Source organism: Doryrhamphus excisus, chromosome 11, assembly GCF_030265055.1.
Source record: "Doryrhamphus excisus isolate RoL2022-K1 chromosome 11, RoL_Dexc_1.0, whole genome shotgun sequence".
In the NCBI taxonomy this organism is placed as follows: Eukaryota; Metazoa; Chordata; class Actinopteri; order Syngnathiformes; family Syngnathidae; genus Doryrhamphus; species Doryrhamphus excisus.
In genome coordinates this window covers 16,057,016-16,080,066 of record NC_080476.1, presented here as the reverse complement: position 1 = coordinate 16,080,066, position 23,051 = coordinate 16,057,016, and the positions used below count along the sequence as shown (strand labels likewise).

The 23,051-nt window shown below is 39.9% G+C and overlaps 2 protein-coding genes across 3 annotated transcripts; both read right to left on the bottom strand.

Annotated features, from left to right (window-relative positions):
* Positions 1-381: 381 nt before the first annotated feature.
* On the bottom strand, positions 382-6,605 carry rnf14 (ring finger protein 14). Of its 2 annotated transcripts, none has more exons than XM_058087141.1 (9): positions 6,232-6,364; positions 5,901-6,056; positions 5,673-5,803; positions 5,424-5,601; positions 3,875-4,233; positions 3,587-3,815; positions 2,433-2,605; positions 2,206-2,336; positions 382-2,119 (listed from the first exon to the last, which is right to left on the bottom strand). In XM_058087141.1, the coding sequence occupies exons 2-9, from the start codon at positions 6,046-6,048 to the stop codon at positions 2,059-2,061; spliced, it is 1,410 nt and encodes a 469-aa protein (XP_057943124.1). In that variant the 5' UTR covers positions 6,049-6,056; positions 6,232-6,364; the 3' UTR covers positions 382-2,058. The 2 variants fall into 2 exon arrangements, with proteins under 2 accessions (XP_057943124.1, XP_057943125.1); XM_058087142.1 differs by lacking the exon at positions 6,232-6,364 and adding an exon at positions 6,485-6,605 and having other exon boundaries at positions 384-2,119.
* Positions 6,606-7,203: 598 nt separating this feature from the next.
* On the bottom strand, positions 7,204-23,011 carry hspa4a (heat shock protein 4a). Its single transcript, XM_058087140.1, has 20 exons — positions 22,879-23,011; positions 22,620-22,803; positions 21,187-21,244; positions 20,954-21,094; positions 19,839-19,961; positions 18,980-19,079; positions 18,186-18,319; positions 17,036-17,280; positions 16,880-16,956; positions 16,612-16,763; positions 16,401-16,507; positions 13,642-13,775; positions 13,251-13,432; positions 11,781-11,858; positions 11,391-11,546; positions 11,136-11,261; positions 9,891-9,998; positions 9,669-9,788; positions 9,438-9,599; positions 7,204-7,978 (listed from the first exon to the last, which is right to left on the bottom strand). The coding sequence occupies exons 2-20, from the start codon at positions 22,724-22,726 to the stop codon at positions 7,781-7,783; spliced, it is 2,508 nt and encodes an 835-aa protein (XP_057943123.1). The 5' UTR covers positions 22,727-22,803; positions 22,879-23,011; the 3' UTR covers positions 7,204-7,780.
* Positions 23,012-23,051: the final 40 nt, after the last annotated feature.

Here is a 23,051-nt window from a genome sequence, read left to right as displayed (position 1 = left end):
CTGCCTTTTTTCCCGTAAATTTAGAACTTTATTTTCAAAATTATTTTAAAAGTCATGAATTTATGAGGACTAAAAGTTGTAAATTTACCAGGAAAAAATTAATAAATTCCCGAGAATAAAAGTCGTAAACTTAAGAGAAAAAAAAGTCATACGACAAAAAGTCGTACATTTACAACAATGTCGAAAAATTTCCAAGAAAAAAAGTCATACACCTACAAGTAAGAAACGTAATACCTAAGTCCCCCCTTTTCATAGCTGTCTCAGGCTATGTCTGCTATGACGGAGTATTAAAGTAAGTAATCAGACATAATTTACAAGAAAAAAAATCATATTACGAGGCAATGACAATGACTCACGCTGCATGATTTGAATGGCAGGTGGGAACATTTATTTTGTAGCACAACACGGGTTCTTCTGACAAGTTAGGCGATCCCCTGTGCATTTGAATGAACGACTGCGGCGGCAGCGTCATGATCACAAAAAAGCTAGCGTCTTCTATTCAAATCAAAACAGCATACAAAAATATTGTGTTATGTAAATGATGATAATTCTATGGCTCCTCTTTGGATTGTAGCTTTTGGCATTGTTACACAACAAAAACACAGACCCTGAGGAACCCCTTTCATTATTATTATTTTTTTAACAATTTTAACATTCATTCATTTTCTACCGCTTTTTCCTCACGAGGGTTGTGGGGGTGCTGGAGCCTATCCCAGCTGTCTTCGGGCCACTCTGGACTGGTGGCCAGCCAATCACAGTCCACATGTAGACAAACAACCATTCACACTCACATTCATACCTATGGACAATTTGGAGTCGCTAATTAACCTAGCATGTTTTTGGAATGTGGGAGGAAACCGGAGTACCCGGAGAAAACCCACACATGCACGGGGAGACCATGCAAACTCCACACAGAGATGGCCGAGGGTGGAATTGAACCCTGGGCTCCTAGCTGTGAGGTGTGCGTGCTAACCACTCGACCACCGTGCCACCCAGTAATAAAATTATTTTTCATATTTAAAAAATTTAATAAAAATATGTAAACTAAGAGAAATCAAAATACATCTAAATTAATATTTTAAGTAATTTTTTGAATTATTATATATGTAATGTCAGTGTTTTTGTACATTTATTTTTTGGCAATATTCATTAATTTATTCATTCATTTTCTACCGCTTATACTCACGAAGATTGAGTGGGGGGTGCTGGAGCCAATCCCAGCTGTCGGGATTTGGGCGAGAGGCGGTGTACACCCGGTACTGGTGGCCAGCCAATCACAGGACACATATAGACAAACAATCATTCACACTCACTATATGTGGTTTCTTAAGTTTTTATTATTTGCTGTTTTATTATTATTCTATTTATTTATTACTGATTGATTGATTTTCTTTATTCTTGATTTGTTTATTTTTCATCTTATTTTGTGTAGAAAAATAAAAAGTAAGATATTTGAGAACATTGGAATGTTTTATCAGCGCTTTTATTGTTGAAAATCGGAACTAAAGCACTGAAAAGGTTTGTATATTTTTCTGTTTTTAATAAATGCGTTTTTTTTTTTTGGAAAACCTGACGCAGCCCAGTCTCACCCAGATCCTAGCTCCAGTGGCCCCCCAAGTAAATTGATTTTGAGACCCCTGATTTAAATGCTATGATTACATTACCAATCCAGGGTGTACCCCGCCTCTCGCCAGCTGGCATAGGCTCCATCATACCCGAAACCCGAGTGAGGATAAGTAGCACGGAAAAAGGATTAACAATTGATATGAATTGATATTTGAGTAATGTCAAACCTCCTGTGCTGTCCCCGGGGGCCCAGGGTCCATGTGGTTTTTTACGTAATAGCGTGGTTGCCAAAGCTAAGGTAACACCATTAGAATTAAAATCTTACCTTTACAAAGACTATACGTAAGTGTATGAAATATGTGTACGTCATCGCGGCCTGACTGTGATGTCATTGCGGCGTCGCGGCACGATGCATAGGGTGACAGTCAATGATGAAAAGTGGACTGTGCCCGGGGAGATAAAGTGCATTGAGGCGGACCGGAAAGCAGAGAATCAGTCCTCTTCGTCGCTCCATAAGGCATCGTCGTCGTCCAGATCCACGCCATGGAAAAGTCTAGAAAGAAAACACAGCATCTCCGTGTCGGTCGGTAAGAAAAACAACGTAGGCGTGTTGACTCTGAAGAGGAAGGGATGACTCACTGGTTATAGCAGGGTGAATGTGGGTTGTTAAAGTGACTGTACGGGTTGGCTTTGTTGAGGAGGCCCAGACACAGCCAACAGAAGTAATGGCGGCACGAGGTACACGTCATTTTGTTACAGCCGTCCACCTTCTGAACGTACATGTGACAAAAGGCGTCAGAACAGAAGCATCCTTTTCAAAATGCGATACCTGTAGTAACATGGTACGGTCAGCAGGGGGAGCCCACCTGTATGTTGGTGCCGCAATGAGGGCAGCATTTACAGTTCTCGTTCAGCCAGTCCCTGCTGAAGGACTCCTCCACCGCCTTCTGGATCACTCTCTTCCCGTAACGTTGCTCCATAAACCTTTTGCCCTCGGTGGTGGCAGATAGGTAGTCGTCTCTGAGGTTGCGAAGTTCCTCTGTTGCACGGGACACGGGGGAAAAAACAAGAAAATGGCGCGAGAGCTACCATTAATGTAAGATCAGAGGTGGAGACGCCAAATCAGAAGCTAGTTATTTTGGGAATAATATTATCTTAGGGCGGCACAGTGGTCGAGTGGTTAGCGCGCAGACCTCACAGCTAGTAGACCAGGGTTCAATTCCACCCTCGGCCATCTCTGTGTGGAGTTTGCATGTTCTCCCCGTGCATGCGTGGGTTTTCTCCGGGTACTCCGGTTTCCTCCCACATTCCAAAAACATGCTAGGTTAATTAGCGACTCCAAATTGTCCATAGGTATGAATGTGAGTGTGAATGGTTGTTTGTCTATATGTGCCCTGTGATTGGCTGGCCACCAGTCCGGGGTGTACACCGCCTCTCACCCGAATCAAAAAATGTTGCAGTAAATTAAGTTTGTTCACGCAAAAAAGAACTACAGTTCCTATGCTGCTTAGTAAACCGATTCAGAAAGCAGTGATGCTAATACCACGTTTTGATCTGACAAATCCTAAGTAAATTTGATCGAGTGTGTTCACACACAAACACTTAGTTCCGCATACGGCACTCGGTGGGAAAAAATTTGGACACCCCCTGCTTTAAAGGGGACATATTATGCTCATTGTTTGACCCTTTGTGTTGAGTTGTGGTCTCCTATAGAGCAGCTACACACAATAACCCGCACAGAAAACTTTTGAGATTTTCCAGAATCTGCACCTATTCACTGCATTTCCTTTGATTTGTGCTTCCTGCCAAAACGGTCTGTTTTCATTTATTCCTCCAGGCATGCCCACTTTGCACGCTTAAGTGCTTCCTAACTACGACCCATATAAGGAAGTCTGCCCCTCTGTGACATCATAAAGGGGTAGTTTTGTCACACCTTTCGAAACCGAGCATTTTGAGACATCAATCAAAGCCCACGGGTTATTTTGTACAAGCATGTTTTGCAGACAAAGATGAAAGTTACCTGCAGGGATCTTACAGTGGGACACCCCGTGATAGCCCATCTTGCACAGTGTACAGAAGGCATACTGGCAGGCAGAGCAGATGCCCATGGTGGTGTCTGGCTCCACCATCACCGCCGTGCCGCAGGAGTGGCGGGGACAGTAAACAACATCCGCCATGAGGTCCAGACTGGATTGGAGCAGCAGACGGTCGTAGCGAGCAAACAGCTCCTCGTCCACTAGCTGCTTAACCTGAAAGATGGGGGACGTGTACATTGTGTTTGGGGAAATAGATTATACAACAGTCTTACCTGCATAGGTGCGGCTATTGATGTGCACTTGGGCTCGGGGCAATTAAGGCACTGTACGTTGCCGTCACGGATTTGAATCTGGAAGTATTCCGTCATGCAGGCTTTGCAGTAGACATGCTGGCACTCCTTGAAGCACATGCTGTCGGCTCCCCGTTTCTCCACGAAGCATATCCCGCAGCAGAACACGGTGCAGTCGAACACCCTCTGACGTTGCGCCTCGTCAAAGTCCAGCAGCTGAGGTAGGAGGTCCACGCGCATGTCCGCCGACACGATGGCCCGGGGGTCCAGGTGGAAGGACGCCGTGGGTTGCTCTCTTTTCATCTCTGAGTTTTCGGAAAGGTTTCCAACCTGTGTCACATCTGGGTAGAATTGCAAAAAAAAAAAAAAAGAATAGAGGAACACAATTTTTTTCTTGTGACAGATTTTAACATTCTCAACTGTGTATTAAAAACAAACAAAAAAAAATAAAACAGTTAATGTATATAAATCCCACAATATGAATTATTCTCCACTCTCACGGCTGCATTCATCAGTGTAGCTGCTATATTTAGCTCCTGCTAGCTAAGTAGCAGCTAGTGACCTTAGTAGTAGGTTAACGTAAAATACTACATACATTTTTCTCAGAATTTCTGACACATTGGGATTAAAAAAATCAAAACAGGAATATGAATGAATCCAACTGTTTTAACAGCTTAGCTAGATTTTGAGCGGGATAGATGCTAATGCTGATGTTTATCTTGGGCTACAAATGCTGAGCGTAGTCCACATTTTACAGGCCAATGTTCCTTTTGAACAAGATTCTTACAAGTCTAATTTGTATATATATATATATATATATACACATATATATACCTCACAGTTAGGCTGCTAACTTTTAGCCTATGCATGCTAACTAACAGCTAGTAGCATGATTTTTTTAACACTTTGGGACTAAAAAATGAATAAGACAGGGAATAAGAGATTTCCAACATTATGTGCTACATTTAAACCGGTCATGGTAGATGCTAATGCTAAAAGAGTGTGCTTTTTGAACGAGATGTTTGAAAGTATATTATATATGTATATATCAGTATGTGTCATTTGAAAAACAGTTAATGTATACAAATCCCACAATATAAATAAAAAAAAAAACCCAAAAAAACATTCTCAACTGTCAAAAAAAAGAGTGTAAAATACATTAAATAAAACTAAAGGTGACTATAGGGGTGTTAGTTCATGTCTAGAGGGCTCTAATAATGTTAAAAACCGTATTTAGATGGTCATAAACAGGTTTTCTAGGCTCGAACGCAAAAGAAGGAACCCTACTTCACGAAAATTCTCTTCTCACAGTCAATTAAATGAAATCAATTATAACGTCACCTAGTGGGGTTTTATTGATATTGATATTGATATTGGAATGTGTCCAGTAGCAGTGGGAGCACAATTTTTCATACATTCGCCATATGGAGACAAATTTAAAACGGCATGACTTTGAAAAAAAGCGACTAAATTTTTGAATCGTATGAGTTTTTAGAGACGCATATTGAGAATTTCAGTAAAGTATTCGTACTTGTGGCTGCATGATCAGCTTTCCTCGCCTTACTTCCTTCCCGGATGACCAAGAGAGGAGACTGGATGCCCAGGAAGTCCAGAGCCTCCTCGCTGAGGAACTGAATCCACGTGAAAAGAACAACGCAGCCTCGGTTGTCCTCCCATAGTTCGTCCAGGCGTCTGCACAAAGAGCTCATCTGCCGAGGTAAAAAAGCAGCGATAAACGAGAAAGTGCAAAGAGACCCGATGGAATTTCTTTGCCTCACACCTGTCCTCTCGTCATCCATTTAGAGCTGAGTGTGAATATTGGTGGATTTGTGGATGGATAGTCTTCTGGAAGCTCAAAATTGAGAACCAAAGGAGGCAGGAAGCTGATTTTACATTCTGTTTGAGTCTCTCCTGCAAAACATTCAGTATTGATCATTTATTTTCTTACAAGGTATTGTGGACAATTTTTGACATTTTGCCCCCATTATATATATATATATATATATACCTTTGACAACAACTTTGAAATCAGGAAGGAGCTTCACACAGGCCTGGAACTCCCCCCCTTGAGTACAGTCTGCCCGGTGGAACTCCTCTTCATAAATACTTGCTAAAGCAAGTAGCTCATCCTCCTGGTCTGCCTTGTCCTGAGACATTTACATTCCTGGTCAAATAATAATAATAACAACAAGTCAGACAGAATCACTATTCTTGTGCAAAGACAACTGACGCAATGTCGCCAGGACGTCATTACGTCAATTCGCCAGGTAAATACCACATTACTTTTTTTTAACGTCAGGTGTTCTGCATATTTAAAGTTACTCTAATTAACCGCTCACCTAAATAATAAGTGTGGCTTGATGGGGGAAAAAAGGTTAAAAAGAACAAATGTCATTTGACAACTAGCTGGCTAGTTAGTTAGGTAGCTAGCTAGCTAGCTCGCGTCAACAGTGAGTGGCTAAGCTAGACTGTTTTCGCTTGTCATAATGGAAGCACGGTCATTCTACCATAAGTAGGAAAAAGACTAAACAATGCAGTAAAAAAGGCTACATTGAAATATAAATAAATATAATCAAAAAGTACTTCTCTTGCCTTATGAGAACCAATCGCTATAGACTCCTGCTTCGTGTGGATTGCATTACTGTAGTGATGGGTAGTTTGCGAACGATCCTTTTTGTGTAAATGAAACGGATATTTGTTATTTTTAGTGGTGTGTGTGTGTGTGTGTGTGTGGTAATGTCAATCTGTTCCACGTTGAAGACATAAAGATACTTAAATAATAAACATTTCATGCAATTATATATTGTTTTACATTAGAAATTCATTATTTTGGTGTTATGCTGTGATTGGCTGGCGACCAGTCCAGGGTGTACTCGCCCAGATTTCAACCTTGATGACGATTAAACGTCACAGAAATTGAATTGAGTTAATATATTTTGGTAATAAAACGACTTCAGCAGCATAAAATATCCGAGGAGCCATTTGGGTCCGAAAGTGCCGGCTCTATAAGCGAGTCGAGCCAAAAGAACCGGCTCCTTTAAAAGAGCTAAGATTCCCATTGTTACCTAACTTGTGCTTGTCACAGCGACACCAGCCGACTGGAGGATTGTATCGCAGGTTACCAAGTGGATTTATCAACACATTTGTGTGCTTTGCTATTGTTTTGCAATTTCAAATAAAAAAAAATGCCTCTACTTCACTTCGAACACTTACTTCCACCTACAGTTCATTTGATTTCACTTTTATTTATTTTTACTGTATTTAAAGTGAAGAAAAACAAAGCTCTTGCAAGAAATGTCTCCATATAGCACTTGTTTTGTAGTCCTTGAGATTTATTTATTTTTCTTCTTAACGGATGATGATGATGATGACGTGGCAACATTGCAGCACCTGAAAGGTGATTTCCTGGACCATAATTCACGATATGATGCAGAAAAAAAATGCCAATACCAGTGAATGAATCAACCAATGCCATACAATGGAAAAAACCTGCATGAGCATAAGCTGAAGAACATAGTACAAACACAAATAAGTTCCTTAGAATCTAAATACAAAAAAAACATCCAGTAGTAGTGGATTCAAATGCAAACATGATATAGAAACTCTGGAACAATTCTTCAACAATTCCACATTCTTTGCAACAGTATTTATACCCAGAAAGATGTTCTGCAAACATATTTATGAACCCTGTGTGACTATTATGCTGTGGGAGTATTCATTAATAAACACACAGAAGAACTAATCTGTAATTATTAAGAAATAAACGAATAGTAGTTGACAGAACGAAACAATGAGTAGTATTGACAAGTGATGCTGACTCTTTGCGTCTTTTGCTGCTGGCTCCTCAAGACTGATCTCAGAACAGTGACGTTTGGATGCCAAAACAAATTAGTCAATGTCCATTTCAGGAGGCTTGTTTGTTGACGTTTTCTGCTCAGTGCCTGCAGGTGGGTTTTTGTCTGAGTCGGGGGACTGGTTCTCTGTTCCCTCCTGTCCGTTGGCGGGCCCGTTTTCGGACTTCTCCTTTGGTGGCTCAGCTTTGGGCTTGGGCTTTGACAAGGCGGGGTTGCATGCCGTGTAAAGTTCCTATGTGGAGAGAATGAGGATGCGGTAAAGGTAAATAGAATCACAATAGCAACAGCCGTATATTGCAGGTTTGAATTATCGCCCAACAGGCACAATGACACCTAATAAAAAAACAGACTACTGCTGCTGCAGAAAACATCAGCAAGCTAAAACAATGAACCCGACCAAAAAAATAAAAATAAAAAAGAAAATTTTAAATAGAATAAAAATATTAATAAATATTAATTATATTAAATATATATATATATATATATATATATATATATATATATATATATATATATATATATATATATATATATATATATATATATATATATATATATATATATATATATATAATATCTTCAATGCTTCTGCTATACCCTCCACTTTTTCAGTGCTTTGGTTCTTTGCAAAAGCTCTGATAAAACATTAAATTAATAAATAATAAATTAATAATAAATTATTCTGAATTAATTTTTAGTCATTATTAAATACATGTTTAATGTTAATTTTTATTTTTTTTACACAAAATAAGATGGAAAAATAAATAAGCAAATCAAAAAACAAATGAAACAAGTGAAACAAATTAACAAATTAATTTTTATGTATTATTAAGTTATTAAATTAATGTTTAATGTTAATTTTTATTTTTTGACACAAAAATAAGATGGAAAAATAAATAAGCAAATCAAAAAACAAATGAAACAAATGAACAAATTAATTTTTATTTATTATTAAATTATTAAATAATGTTTAATGTTAATTTTTTACTTTTTGACACAAAATAAGATGGAAAAAGAAAGAAACAAATCAAAAAACAAATGAAACAAATGAACAAATTGATTTGCATTTATTATTAAATTATTAAATAAATGTTTAATGTTAATTTTTATTTTTTTACACAAAATAAGATGGAAAAATAAATAAGCAAATCAAAAAACAAATGAACAAATTAATTTTTATTGATTATTAAATTATTAAATAAATGTTTAATGTTAATTTTTATTTTTTGACACAAAATAAGATGGAAAAATAAATAAGCAAATCAAAAAACAAATGAAACAAATGAACAAATACATTTTTATTTATTATTAAATAATTAAATAAATGTTTAATGTTAATTTTTATTTTTTGACACAAAATAAGATGGAAAAATAAATAAGCAAATCCAAAAAACAAATGAACAAATTATTTTTTATTTATTATTAAATTATTAAATAAATGTTTAATGTTAATTTTTATTTTTTGACACAAAATAAGATGGAAAAATAAATAAGCAAATCAAAAAACAAATTAAACAAATTAAACTTTCATATCAAGGCGGGGGCCTAAAACTAGCGTCCCGCGGGCCGTCAGTTTGAGACCCCTGCTTTACATAGTTAAAACATGACTTAAAACACTGCCTGTACAGATAATAATGGATTTATGACAGCGAGAGTTTCAAATGACGTGTGGACGTATGGAATCTCAGTACCTTGGACTTTGCCTGGATCTCCTTCACTCGGACCACAGGGTCCAGCGCGAGGTCCTGATTGTTCTGCAGGTTCATCTTGCCATTCAGCCACGCCATGGCGTCGTTCACCTGCTTCTCCACCCGAGTCACCTCCAGCTCGTCCAAATGGTCATACTGCTCGTCCTGTTTTGGACGATACCACTCATTGAAGAGACATAAAGACAAGGCCCTTCGCCTATGAAGGTGAGTTACCTTTGCCTTGTAGGCGGCAGTGATCTTCATGTACATTTGGATTTGTCTGCCGAGTTCTTCAAATGCTTTCGGCCTCTCCTCGGCTTCTGTGGCTCTCTCAACAATAGGCTGCCCGATTTTCTGCACACAAGTTAAAGCATTTTCATTATTCATCGAGTAGTGCGGTTTCTGGGCAACAGGTCCCACAGCACCGCTATTGGCGTGAATCGTTTATAGAGCCACCTTCAGTTCTGCAAGTTTGTCGATGTAAACTTGCTTCTGTTGGTCCTCTCCGTCCTCATACAACCAAGTCTCCGTGTCCTCCAGCTTCAAGGAGAAGGCATCACGATCCTGCAGGCACAAAGCAGAAAAGGCTATAAAACAGGGGTCTCAAACTCAATTTACCTGGGGGCCACTGGAGCTAGGGTCTGGGCAAGGCTGGGCCGCATCAGGTTTTCCAAAAAAAACCCAACACATTTATTAAAAACAGAAAAATATACAAACTTTTTCAGTGCTTTGGTTCTGATTTTCTACAATAAAAGCTCTGATAAAACATTCCACTGTTCTCAAATATCTTAATTTTTATTTTTCTGCACAAAATAAGATGAAAAATAAATAAACAAATCAAGAATAAAGAAAATCAATTAATCAGTAATAAATAAATATAATAATAATAATAAAACGGCAAATAATAAAAACTTAAGAAACCACATATAGTTGGTGGGTAGACAAATTATTTTTTTCAGATTAAAATGAACAAAGCATTATTAGAGCCCTGTAGACATGACAAAACACGACTATAGTCACATTTATACTTTTTTTTTATTTACAACATATTGCGCAACTGCAGGGTCTTGAGACACATGCTAACTCGCAAACTAGAGAGCTAGCGACCTAAACGGTAGCCTTCAAGTATATTTCCTTTAAACTTAAATAGCCAAAAACTTACCACTTCCACACGGATAGGGAGGATAACTATTAACAGTTATTTAACCTTTAACATGAACATTAATCAAACGTAATAATTTTTTCTGGGTACATGATACCATACAGCATCCATATCAAACTTGCGCGGGCCGCACTGACATTAAACTTTCATATCAAGGCGGGGGCCTCAAACTAGTGTCCTGCGGGCCACATTTGGCCCGCGGGCCATGTGTTTGAGACCCCTGGTTTAAATAAATAAGCTTATACGCTGAACATAAAATAATTTATACTAACTTCCCTCAATGTATGAACCAATATAGTAATGTTTTGCTACCCCCATTTGGCTACATGACCGTACGTGTTCCTAATTATAATGCACAGCTCTAAATGTATGCGTTACACTTAACAGTCATTGTGTGCTAAAGAAAGTTGGAGTGATCATTTGGGGAATGATTATTTGAACATTGGCCACATTTGGCCCGCGGGCCGCGTGTTTGAGACCCCTGCTATAAAAGAATGGACGAAAAGTCAACAAGGACTTGGGTGTATGTGCGTGCTCACCGCTTCGTTGACAAACTTTTCCAAGGAGCCATATAATTTGTCCCTCATTTCGTACACATATTCCTCCACGTTGTTCTTGGAGTCGTTGCGCTCCTTCTCCAGCTTATCCTGCATAATCATCTTCCCCTGCAGGAGCAGAGAAGTGTAGATTTTAGAGCAATGTTTCTTTGTTTGGTGTTGAAAATGGGCAGCAGCTGGCTCAGGCTTCCAGTGCGAGTGCATGCTCGACATGCCTGCTGCTTTCAGACACATTACCTCATTCTCCACAAATGTATTTAGCACATCGCTGGGCAGCTGCCAGTACAAATTGCTCTCGATGGGCAGCTCCACCGTTTTTGTTTTCACTTTTGGCTTCTTGGCCTGCGGTGGCTGGTCATTCTTCTTCTCCTGCTTGCCATCCTCTGTCGCTGTCTGAAATTGGGAGGGGGAAACCTTTTAAATCGGATAAATTCATACGGTAACCAGAAGTGTGATGGCGTTATAATATCAGGGACAGTTTTTTTGGCCACAGATAAAACTACAAGTTTGGAGGAAGCATACAGTTTAAACATAATGTTTCATTGGCGACTCTGAGAATGTAAAACTAATGTCAAATATGAGCCAGCTTTACTTGTTCAGACAAGGTAGAAAACATTCAAATTTCACCTCCATCTCTTCTGTGTCACATTTCTTGTCTGCGCCAGGATCTGGTTTTTGATCCTCCTGGTCAACTTGCATTTTGTTCTGGCGGGACAACAAAACAAACGTGATCAAACAGTTAAATGCCATAAACGCTGTAATTGTAGACGGGGTGTGAAGTACAAGCAGGAGGGTGAGTGGAGAGAGAGATATGAAAGATTAAACTTTTAATCTTTTAACAATGACATTGCATGAGGAAGTGGAAAGGAAAATGTACCTCTCATAGACCACATGGTCGTTAACCAAGACAGGAGCAATAGAACCAGTGTTGTAGTGTTGGTAAGTGCAAGAGGAAGTACATAATGATACTTCCAAGCAGCTACTGCCATCTTGTGGTGTTCATAAAAACACAAGGAGGTTGCCTACAGCCACGACATGTTTTTTTTTAACCTGCACTACATGACTGCAGCATAACAGAAGTGAGTATTTAAAGCAGGGGTCTCAAACATGCGGCCCGCAGGACACTAGTTTGAGGCCCCCGCCTTGATATGAAAGTTTAATGTTAGTGCGGCCCGCGCAAGTTTGATATGGATGCTGTATGGTATCATGTACCCAGAAAAAATTATTACGTTTGATTCATGTTCATGTTAAAGGTTAAATAACTGTTAATAGTTATCCTCCCGATCCGTGTGGAAGTGGTAAGTTTTTGGCTTTAAGTTTAAAGGAAATAACTTGAAGGCTACCGTTTAGGTCGCTAGCTCTCTAGTTTGCGAGTTAGCATGTGTCTCAAGACCCTGCAGTTGCGCAATATGTTGTAAATAAAAAGAGTATAAATGTGACTATAGTCGTGTTTTGTCATGTCTACAGGGCTCTAATAATGCTTTGTTAATTTTAATAATTTGTCTACCCACCAACTATATGTGGTTTCTTAAGTTTTTATTATTTGCCGTTTTGTTATTATTATTATATTTATTTATTTATTACTGATTGATGATTTTCTTTATTCTTGATTTGCTTATTTATTTTTCATCTTATTTTGTGTAGAAAAATAAAAAGTAAGATATATGAGAACAGTGGAATGTTTTATCAGAGCTTTTCTTGTAGAAAATTGGAACCAAAGCAAAGTTTTTTTTAATTTTTTTGTTTTTAATTAAAACCTGATGCGGCCCAGTCTCACCCAGACCCTTGCTCCAGTGGCCCCCAAGTAAATTGAGTTTGAGACCCCTGATTTAAAGTATGCTACACCAAGTACATGCATAATTGTGCTTTGTGTTCTTCTGACATTGACACTTCTCCCAAATACTGTGAGCCACCACTTTGACCCTTCAGGGGGTATGGTGGTGGCAATATTGTAGCGTTAGAGAAACACACAGGGAACTGCCAAATTCCATAGTGATGACACAACTGCCAGTGCCAGTCAAGGTGTGGCTAAAGACACACCCGAAAATGATCCCTCATGCAAAAAAAAAAAAAAAACACAAACCCCACATACAGTACCTCCTCTTCCTTCACAGCCTGGTCAGTCTCCATCGGCTCCTCGCCATCCACCGTTTTCATAACCTCTACCAGCGAGGCACTCGATACACTGAACACACCGTGAAGGTTGACTCTAACTTTAACCTTGACTTTTGCGCTTTCACCTGATGTCTGAGCGACCACATTCTGGACAAGGAACTGTCCTGGAAGGGGGTCAAAAGAAAATGGTTAGTTAAAATGTTGCTTTAATGTTGCCACACACGGCCCCCGGGCCACAGGCTGCCCATCCCACTCCATTTCAGCAATAGAATTGAATAGCGTACATTTTACGGAATATGCTGCCAGTTTCAAACCCTGCTGTTGTTTCTGTGCACAAACAGCAAACATCAACCTATGTCACCAAGTCGTGTACCTATGGAGGTGTTGGGATAGGGCAGCTCCTTGGGGTTGTTGTAGTACGCTTCAAGGACGAAGGGTTCTTTCCGGTAGAAAGTCAACACTTTGGAGAAGGGAGATGCGTGGTTCCTCGGGAAAACCTCACAATCACTGTTAGGACAAGCCAGGAAGATGTCAGGGGGATAGGAACACAGTAACAGGATGGAGACAACCACAATGTAACATGTTTATATTTTTTTATTAAACATCACATTGCCTCATGTGCATTTCAACACGTCTCTTCTCCATATTTAGTCAACATACTTATTTCTTAAACGTCGAACCCAAGAACATAATCCACATCTCCCTATAGCAGTCGCTCTTTCTTTGGCAGAAGCCAATCACAAGCCATCAGTGGACTCGCAACGAGTTTGTCAAGTCATTGGAAATCACATACATACCAGTATAACATCATAACTATATGACTCACTTTGTCATCTTTCAAAGAACATTTTACTAAACTTATTGGATCTCGCTGGAGGTCATTATATACCCGAAAACTAGTAGAACAACACAACAGTGTCAGTGTCATCTTTCAAAGGACAAGGAACATATGATTTATCACACAGCAACTTTACACTCAAGAGGTGTACACGAGAGAAAAAAACACTTGCATGTACCAATATGAGTTTAAAATGAATAAACACATAATTGGGACGCTGCAATGACGTCAGCCTCCCTCTGGACTCCCGGTCCTCTGGCAGACAGAGGCAGCACTGCGGAATCACAAATACCTTGTAGGGAAACTTTAAAATGGTTATTTTCATTTGAAACTCATATTGGTACACGTTTCTAGATTTCGGAGGTATAACTAGTGTTAAGTTGCTGTGTGATGAGTTTGTAAGAAGAAACCGTGAGTATATTGTATATATATTATATATAGTATATTGAGTAACGGGCGGCACAGCGGTCGAGTGGTTAGCGCGCAGACCTCACAGCTAGGAGACCAAGGTTCAATTCCACCCTCGGCCATCTCTGTGTGGAGTTTGCATGTTCTCCCCGTACATGCGTGGGTTTTTACTCCGGTTTCCTCCCACATTCCAAAAACAAATGCCTTGTAGGAAAACTTTTAAATGGTTGTTTTCATTTGAAACTCATATTGGTACACGTTTCTAGATTTCGGAGGTATAACTATTTAGTGTTAAGTTGCTGTGTGATGAGTTTAAAGTTTGTAAGAAGAAACCGTGAGTATATTGTATATATATATTATATATAGTATATTGAGTAACGGGCGGCACGGCTGTTGAGTGGTTAGCGCGCAGACCTCACAGCTAGGAGACCAGGGTTCAATTCCACCCTCGGCCATCTCTGTGTGGAGTTTGCATGTTCTCCCCGTGCATGCGTGGGTTTTTATTCCGGTTTCCTCCCACATTCTAAAAACAAATGCCTTGTAGGAAAACTTTGATTTGAAACACATATTGGTACACGTTTCTAGATTTCGGAGGTATAACTATTTAGTGTTAAGTTGCTGTGTGATGAGTTGAAAGTTTGTAAGAAGAAACCGTGAGTATATTGTATATATATTATGTATAGTATATTGAGTAACGGGCGGCACGGCTCTCGAGTAGTTAGCACGCAGACCTCACAGCTAGGAGACCAGGGTTCAATTCCACCCTCGGCCATCTCTGTGTGGAGTTTGCATGTTCTCCCCGTACATGCGTGGGTTTTTACTCCGGTTTCCTCCCACATTCCAAAAACAAATGCCTTGTAGGAAAACTTTTAAATGGTTATTTTCATTTGAAACTCATATTGGTACACGTTTCTATATTTCGGAGGTATAACTATTTAGTGTTAAGTTGCTGTGTGATGAGTTTAAAGTTTGTAAGACGAAACTTTGAGTATATTGTATATATGTTATATATAGTATATTGAGTAACGGGTGGCACGGCGGTTGAGTGGTTAGCGCGCAGACTTCACAGCTAGGAGACCAGGGTTTGCATGTTTGCATGTTCTCCCCGTGCATGCGTGGGTTTTCTCCGGGTACTCCGGTTTCCTCCCACATTCCAAAAAAAACAATGCTAGGTTAATTGGCGACTCCAAATTGTCCATAAGTATGAATGTGAGTGTGAATGGTTGTTTGTCTACATGTGCCCTGTGATTGGCTGGCCACCAGTCCGGGGTGTACCCTGCCTCTCACCCGAAGACAGCTGGGATAGGCTCCAGCACCCCCGCGACCCTCGTGAGGATAAGCGGTAGAAAATGAATGAATATTGAGTAACCTCCTGCAATTTCCAATGACTTGAGAAGCTTGTCATGAGTTTTCATAGGAAACGTGCAGCTTATAATAATTCATTTTGTCATAAAAAAAATGTAATCGAGAAAATCTGGTGAAGAACAATTCTCCCAGAATAAATAAAATGATACAAAAACACTACAATGGCATTTTTCACTGTTGCTTTTTTGGATAAAAGTCGGCGGCATACAATGAGGGATGATACAAACTGGCAAATTTGGAGTATAAGAGTTTCCCACAATGCCAGAAGTTTAACACCCTCTGTGTTGGAAGTAATTGTTGTTTCTGTCCAACAAGTATTTTATACATCACACCAAGTAAATATGCTAGATATAGCTAACACCAGATAGATATGTTAGCACATATCTAATTGTGTGATTGCTGAAAAAGTGTACACATTTACGGCGACATCCTGCTTTGTTGGTTTCAGTGTCAAAGGCACAAGTGGAAAAAATGCTGGATCCACCAACTTTGTGTAACGTGTGGAAGAATCACCTGCATACCTCAATCCTTCCTCTGCTCCTGAGTTCCATTTAATAGAGATGCTGTAAGGGACGACATCTGTGATGGAGAACTCTCTGACTTTGAAGGCCGGAGACAAGATTGCACACTGCGTGGAGGAGTGCGAACATTTGCAGAACACAGCGTTATCCACCAGGTAAGCACGACAGAAAGAGACCACTTTCCGCCGTGCTGACAATGTGTGCCGTTTACCTGCAGTGCACAGCCTCTGGCCACCGCCTCGTCTGCATTCAAAGTGGTGCTCAGTTCCTTGCCGAAGAACTTGCTGATTCGCTCTTTGATGGCAGGGATTCTGGAGGCGCCACCTACTATCTCAACCGCGTAGACATCTTCTTTCCTCAGCTCTGGGCACGGAAAGACGGGCATGGTTACATTTCTACTTTATAATTCTTCAGATGCTGCATAAGCATAGAGTTGACACAGGATATTCCGGCCGCCATTAAATATGGTATGCACTCACTCGCTTGTTCCATGACGCTGCGGAGGGGGCCCTCCACTTTGTCCAGCAGCCCTGCACACATCTCCTCAAACTGGCCTCTGTGGACACAGGAATAAAAGTCATTTATGAGTAACAGTGCAATTTCCGAAGTAGCACAAAAGTTACTTTTCATCTCACCTGTTGAGCTTACTGGACACGTCGATGTCGTTCATGAAGCACTCGATGTTGAGAGGCAAGTCAGAGGAATTGGCGCTCATCAGCTTCTTGAGCTTCTCGCACTCCTGGTAGAGACGCACCAGCGCGCGGGGCTTGGACCTCACGTCCAACTTGTACTTCTTGGCAAAGTCCTCGCAGAAGTGGCTGACCAGGATGTTGTCAAAGTCCTTCCCGCCCAGCTCGGAATCAAACGCTGTCGCCAGGACCTGTAAAGAAACACTTGAGGGTTAGTGACCAAATTATAAAGCTGCTAAGGTAGACCAGCTACGAGCACTGAAGCCAAAAGACAAAGCCAAAAGAGCCAAAAAACACTACATGCACGATATTACAGTAAACCTCGGATATATCGGATTCAATTGTTCCCACTGGTTTTGTCCGATATAAGCGAAATCCATTATATGCGTATACCGGAAAATGTCCGTTTTACGCATATATCGGATTTATATCCGGTATATGCGTAAATCGGATTTTATCCGTTATAAAAAGGCACTTCCTTGACTATGTTTACAATGTACCTGGACGCGCAGGCAACGCTGCAAACGCTGCAAATGACGTCGTATAGCGGCCTGTCACGATTCGGCAAATTGGAGCGCCACGATGCGACCATCCGATACATGCGAGGGAAATTTAATGGAAATGCATTGGAACGGGACTGGAGATTTTGTCCGAAATAGGCGAAATCCGTTATAAAAAATCCCATATATGCAATGAATTTTTATTGGAAATGCATTACAGAAAAATTGGTTCTTTTTTATCTGTCCGTTGTGAGCGAATTTCCGATATATCCGAGGTTTACTGTAATACATTTTATTATAATAATACATTTTATTTGTATAGCGCTTTTCAAAATACTCAAAGACACTTTACAGAAGAATTAAGTTGAATAAAGCAAGTAAACAGAATAGAAGACACACCAAAATACAACATTCATTGGTTAATACACAGTTAAAACATGGGTAAAAGCGGGGCGGGGCACAGCAGTCAGATATAAAAAGTTAGACATTAAAAACAGATTTAAAGAGGTGGGTTTTGAGTTGTTTTTTTGAAGGTGGGAAGGTCAGGGCAAGCACGGAGTGAATGGGGGCAAAGAGTTGTTTTCATAAGGCCTTACCTTAAGCTTTCCCGTGTTGAAGGCACAAACTGACACCTGGTAACCAGAGTGGCCCACATCAACAAACACAACAATCCTGGGCTTCTCTTCCGGAGCCGGTAGGTCTTGCTTGTAGATGCCATAAGCCAGAGTCACTGCAATATACAGACATGGTGTTAGCCTGGGCTTACGACTCCAATATTCTATGCCTCGATTGCAATAGCAGCAACACAAAAAAATACATTAGTAAACAACAAAACAATTAATTGTGGAGGGTTAGGACGAAACAAGTCACTGCTAGTTTTAGCAGTGACTGCTTGTTTTTGGGAAAGCATAAATAAATCAATGTGTCACAGCATGTCAGTGGTACTTTGCTTGTCACGCAAGAGTGATAAAAACGCAACCACAGTGAGTAAAACTCACCACTAATGCTTCAGTAACATACTATAAGGATCAGTGTTTCCCATACATTCATTTATTTATTTGTGTCTAATGAATTTTCACCACCAAATGTGGAAAAAAATAAAACACTTAACTTTAAAAGATGAACATTTAAGTGCAATGCTTGGGTAAATCTCTGCTAAATCTGCTATTTCAATGACATTATCATTTAAGTACCACAAACATTCATCATAACTATGTAAAAATGTCACAATAAAGTCACAAAAAGCCAAAAAAAAAAAAACTAAATTTATCCTTGTGAGGTATGACAAAGTTAGTGCCACCTTTTCATGAAAAGATGACTGTGAATCTGAGCTGTCCTGGGTGGAGGAGGGGGGGGCATAATTAGTGGTATATATTGTGTGTCCACGTACCGGCTGTGGTCTCATTCATTAGTCGTAGACAGTTGAGGCCAGCGATCTGGGCGGCGTCCATGACAGACCTTCTCTCTGCATCGGTGAAAAAGCAGGGAACCTGTGGAGGTGTTGAAACACAAAGTATGCAAATATTGGAAGCAAATGCCGTTCTAATGGCAACCATCTAAAAGGAGAGGTACAAAAAAAATGTATACGTAGATACAAAGATGAATGCAAGGCAAAAATAAGTCACTTTTCAAGCAGTTTTAAAAGCCATGAAAACAGCCCCACATGTTGGCAGTGGCGCATTTGGTAAGAGTTTGGCATGGATCTTGCACAGGAGGACCTGGTAGAGCATGGAGGAGTGTAGCTTGCAGAACGTTATGCATTGTCGGGAAATTTTAACGCGTGCATATGCACAGTTTAGTCCCAAATGTGAAACTTGGAAATAGTTCATGCTGTTAGATTTGCAAGCAATTGTTATTTGGACGTAAAACAACTCTATTTCTATTGTTTATTTTATGGTATAGTTGTTTAGATATTTGAGCTGTCACGAAAAAAAAAGGTTCTCCTGCCATTTTGTGTTAAGAATTATATTTTTGCTGAAATTATTATTATTATTTTTTTTTTTTTTTGTTGTGAAGTGACATTTTGCTGAATATTCCCTACATTCTAAAGCTGATTACTAAGGAACGGGAAAAGGTAGAAACATTTTTTTTTCCCTGATGAAAGAACACAATATTGTGCATGCCATGAAAAATCTGTCAAAATCATCTAAAATAGTACTGAAGGGCTTCAATGAGAGGTAAATAGCCTTTAGAACACATACATGCAATTACGTAATACAAGGTACAAGCACTATATCAGTATTGCTTACAGAGATGACGCAATCAGCCACTGGTTTCTTCAGGTCGCTCTCGGCCGTCTCCTTCAGTTTGGTCAGCAGCATGCCAGCAACCTGCTCAACGCTGAACACCTTTTCCTCCTCCATGTACATCACCTGCCATTACATCAAATGCCTCAGTTTGTGAACATTGCCGTTCGTCAACATGGATAGCACTGACCACCACCAAGGCTGGTCATCCAAATAACATGCTGTAAAGCAGGGGTCTCAAGCACGCGGCCCGCAGGACACTAGTTTGAGGCCCCCGCCTTGATATGAAAGTTTAATGTTAGTGCGGCCCGCGCAAGTTTGATATGGATGCTGTACGGTATCATGTACCCAGAAAAAATTATTACGTTTGATTAATGTTCATGTTAAAGGTTAAATAACTGTTAATAGTTATCCTCCCTATCCGTGTGGAAGTGGTAAGTTTTTGGCTATTTAAGTTTAAAGGAAATAACTTGAAGGCTACTGTTTAGGTGGCTAGCTCTCTAGTTTGCGAGTTAGCATGTGTCTCAAGACCCTGCAGTTGCGCAATATGTTGTAAATAAAAAAAAGTATAAATGTGACTATAGTCGTGTTTTGTCATGTCTACAGGGCTCTAATAATGCTTTGTTCATTTTAATCTGAAAAAAATAATTTGTCTACCCACCAACTATATGTGGTTTCTTAAGTTTTTATTATTTGCCGTTTTATTATTATCATTATATTTATTTATTACTGATTGATTTTCTTTATTCTTGATTTGTGTATTTATTTTTCATCTTATTTTGTGCAGAAAAATAAAAATTAAGATATTTGAGAACAGTTGAATGTTTTATCAGAGCTTTTATTGTAGAAAATCGGAACCAAAGCACTGAAAAAGTTTGTATATTTTTCTGTTTTTAATAAATGCGGGGTTTTTTTTTTGGGGGGGGGGGGGGCTGATGCGGCCCAGCCTTGCCCAGACCCTAGCTCCAGTGGCCCCCTGGTAAATTGAGTTTGAGACCCCTGCTGTAAAGGGTCTCAGTGGGTCTAATCTAACTGTTGCGATTTTACGATTTTAGGTGATGATTATCACTATGCTTGTTTTTCTTTACTGTGTTCATTATTAAAAAGGCTGGTCTCACCTTAATACCAGTGGACCCAGAGGGCATCTGTGCAAGGTCGTACACCAGGTTCGCCTTGGCCGACTGAACATAGGGTTCGGCAAAGGCGCGGCCATGGAATCGCTTGAAGCCCTGCACCGTGTTCTTGCAGTTAGTCACCACCTGTTCACGAGGGGATGATGGACAAACACTATTAAGTCACGCCCCTTTGCCATTAAACTCCATGTACCGTTGGATGCATTTGATCGAGGCACCTGGCTCTTTGCAGCAGCTCCTATGGCTCGATTCCGTGGTCCAAATGAGACAAACGACCTGTAAAGACATAAAAAAAAAACAAATGCTCAGCTATAATCTAATCATAACTGCTTCATTTTGACGTGGTGATGTGAAAATGACACGCTTCAAAGCCCGAACCTCACCTAAGCACACACTTTAACTGATCTCGCACTCATATCTTAAAATGTTTCAGGTTTAACACTTGTAGCGGTCAACAGTCATCCATCACAAGTCATGGGTTACACTGATGAGTGCACTTGTGTCCCGCCGGGCTAGGGTCTAAACATGCTTGTCATCACAGACAAACACAAATGTCAAACGCAAGTGTTGCGTGCGATGTCAAAGAGCGGTCAATGTGGCCGGTTACTCAGGAAATCAGGTCGACAGGTGCTGGTCCAAATCTGATATGTTTTTCTTTTGTGTGTAGCAAAAGACATGAGTGATTTCCTAATCAAGTTGGCACAATTTAAATAAATATAAACAATGTTTCCCAATGTACAATGGTGTAGGGGTAGATGATGTCATTGTCTAATTTGCATAATTGACAATGACATATTTGCATGTAATTCTAATGGATGCAGTAGCAATGCATCCAAAGGAACGACAAAATAAAATACACAAAGACTCCAAAAGTAGCTTTTGACAGCAACTCAGCTGTCATCTTAAAATATATATTTAAAATAACAATAATGCAGTTTGCTCAAATTTGTTTATTATAATATAATAATATAGAATGCTGACACACACACAATGTTAACTAAATTAACATTCTCATCTGTTAAGAAAGGATAACTAATACAGTGCGGCTCCTCGTAATTGATGAATAAAGTGAAATATCTGCCAATTTTTTTTTTCAAAATGATTAAAAGAAAAGCATAATATTTGAAATAAATTAGAACAGAAAGTATTGCTAGAATATTCCAACAAGCATGGCCTGCTGTCGTCATCTTTGCAGCACAGCGCATCGTTTGGTTGTCAAGGCATCCCGGTTGGCCGGTGCTTAAGCCATAAAGGCGGTTACCATTATGAATAAAGCGAACACACACCGCCCCGCGTGTGATCGCCGAGACACAAATCGAGCCTCCATATTGTACAGTTAATAAAAAACTATGATCTCTTAGCTAACAAGCTAGCTCAAGTGTCCACCGCGGTTGCTAGGGTGAACAGGCTCCAAGTTGTGGCTACATTCTCCATAGTTCCGCGTTCACACAGAAATAAACACAAACGTTCTTATAAACTTAAGAGGCAGTTAAACTACAAGAAACGTTACATTACACACAATATAAGTTTAGCTAACAGCAGCAAGCCGCTGGTTTCACGTGCACTGTGACAGCAACGAGAATGTGCTATAAATAAAAAATGGACTCCTGTGAGAATTAACAAAAATATAACAAAGTAAAAGTGTACTTACGGTGTGCTTCTATCGCTGAACTCGTTGGCCACCGTCTCAATCCCACCTGCTCGGGCTACAGCGACATAGCAGCTTTGAAAGCCCAAGTCAAATCCCACCACAGACATCTTCCAAGCTCAGTCTTCAGCCTAACTTCCGTACACTTGGGCTTTACGACAACACAACACGCAGCGGTAACAGAATGCTGAAAAAGTCACGTAAAGTTAATATTAAGGTGACGTTAAGTTGGACTGTGGTTACTTGTAGTCATAATCCTCACCGTTGACCGGTGTCTCCGATCAGCGCTTTGCTGGATGCAGCCTCAATGTGTTCTGCCTGACTTCTCGTCGCCAAGTATCGTGAGATCTCGGTCCTTTCCAGCTATAGAACAGTACATTCTGGACCTTTCCATGTGGTAGGCGTGGCTATGGTCTGTACTATTCTACGCATTTC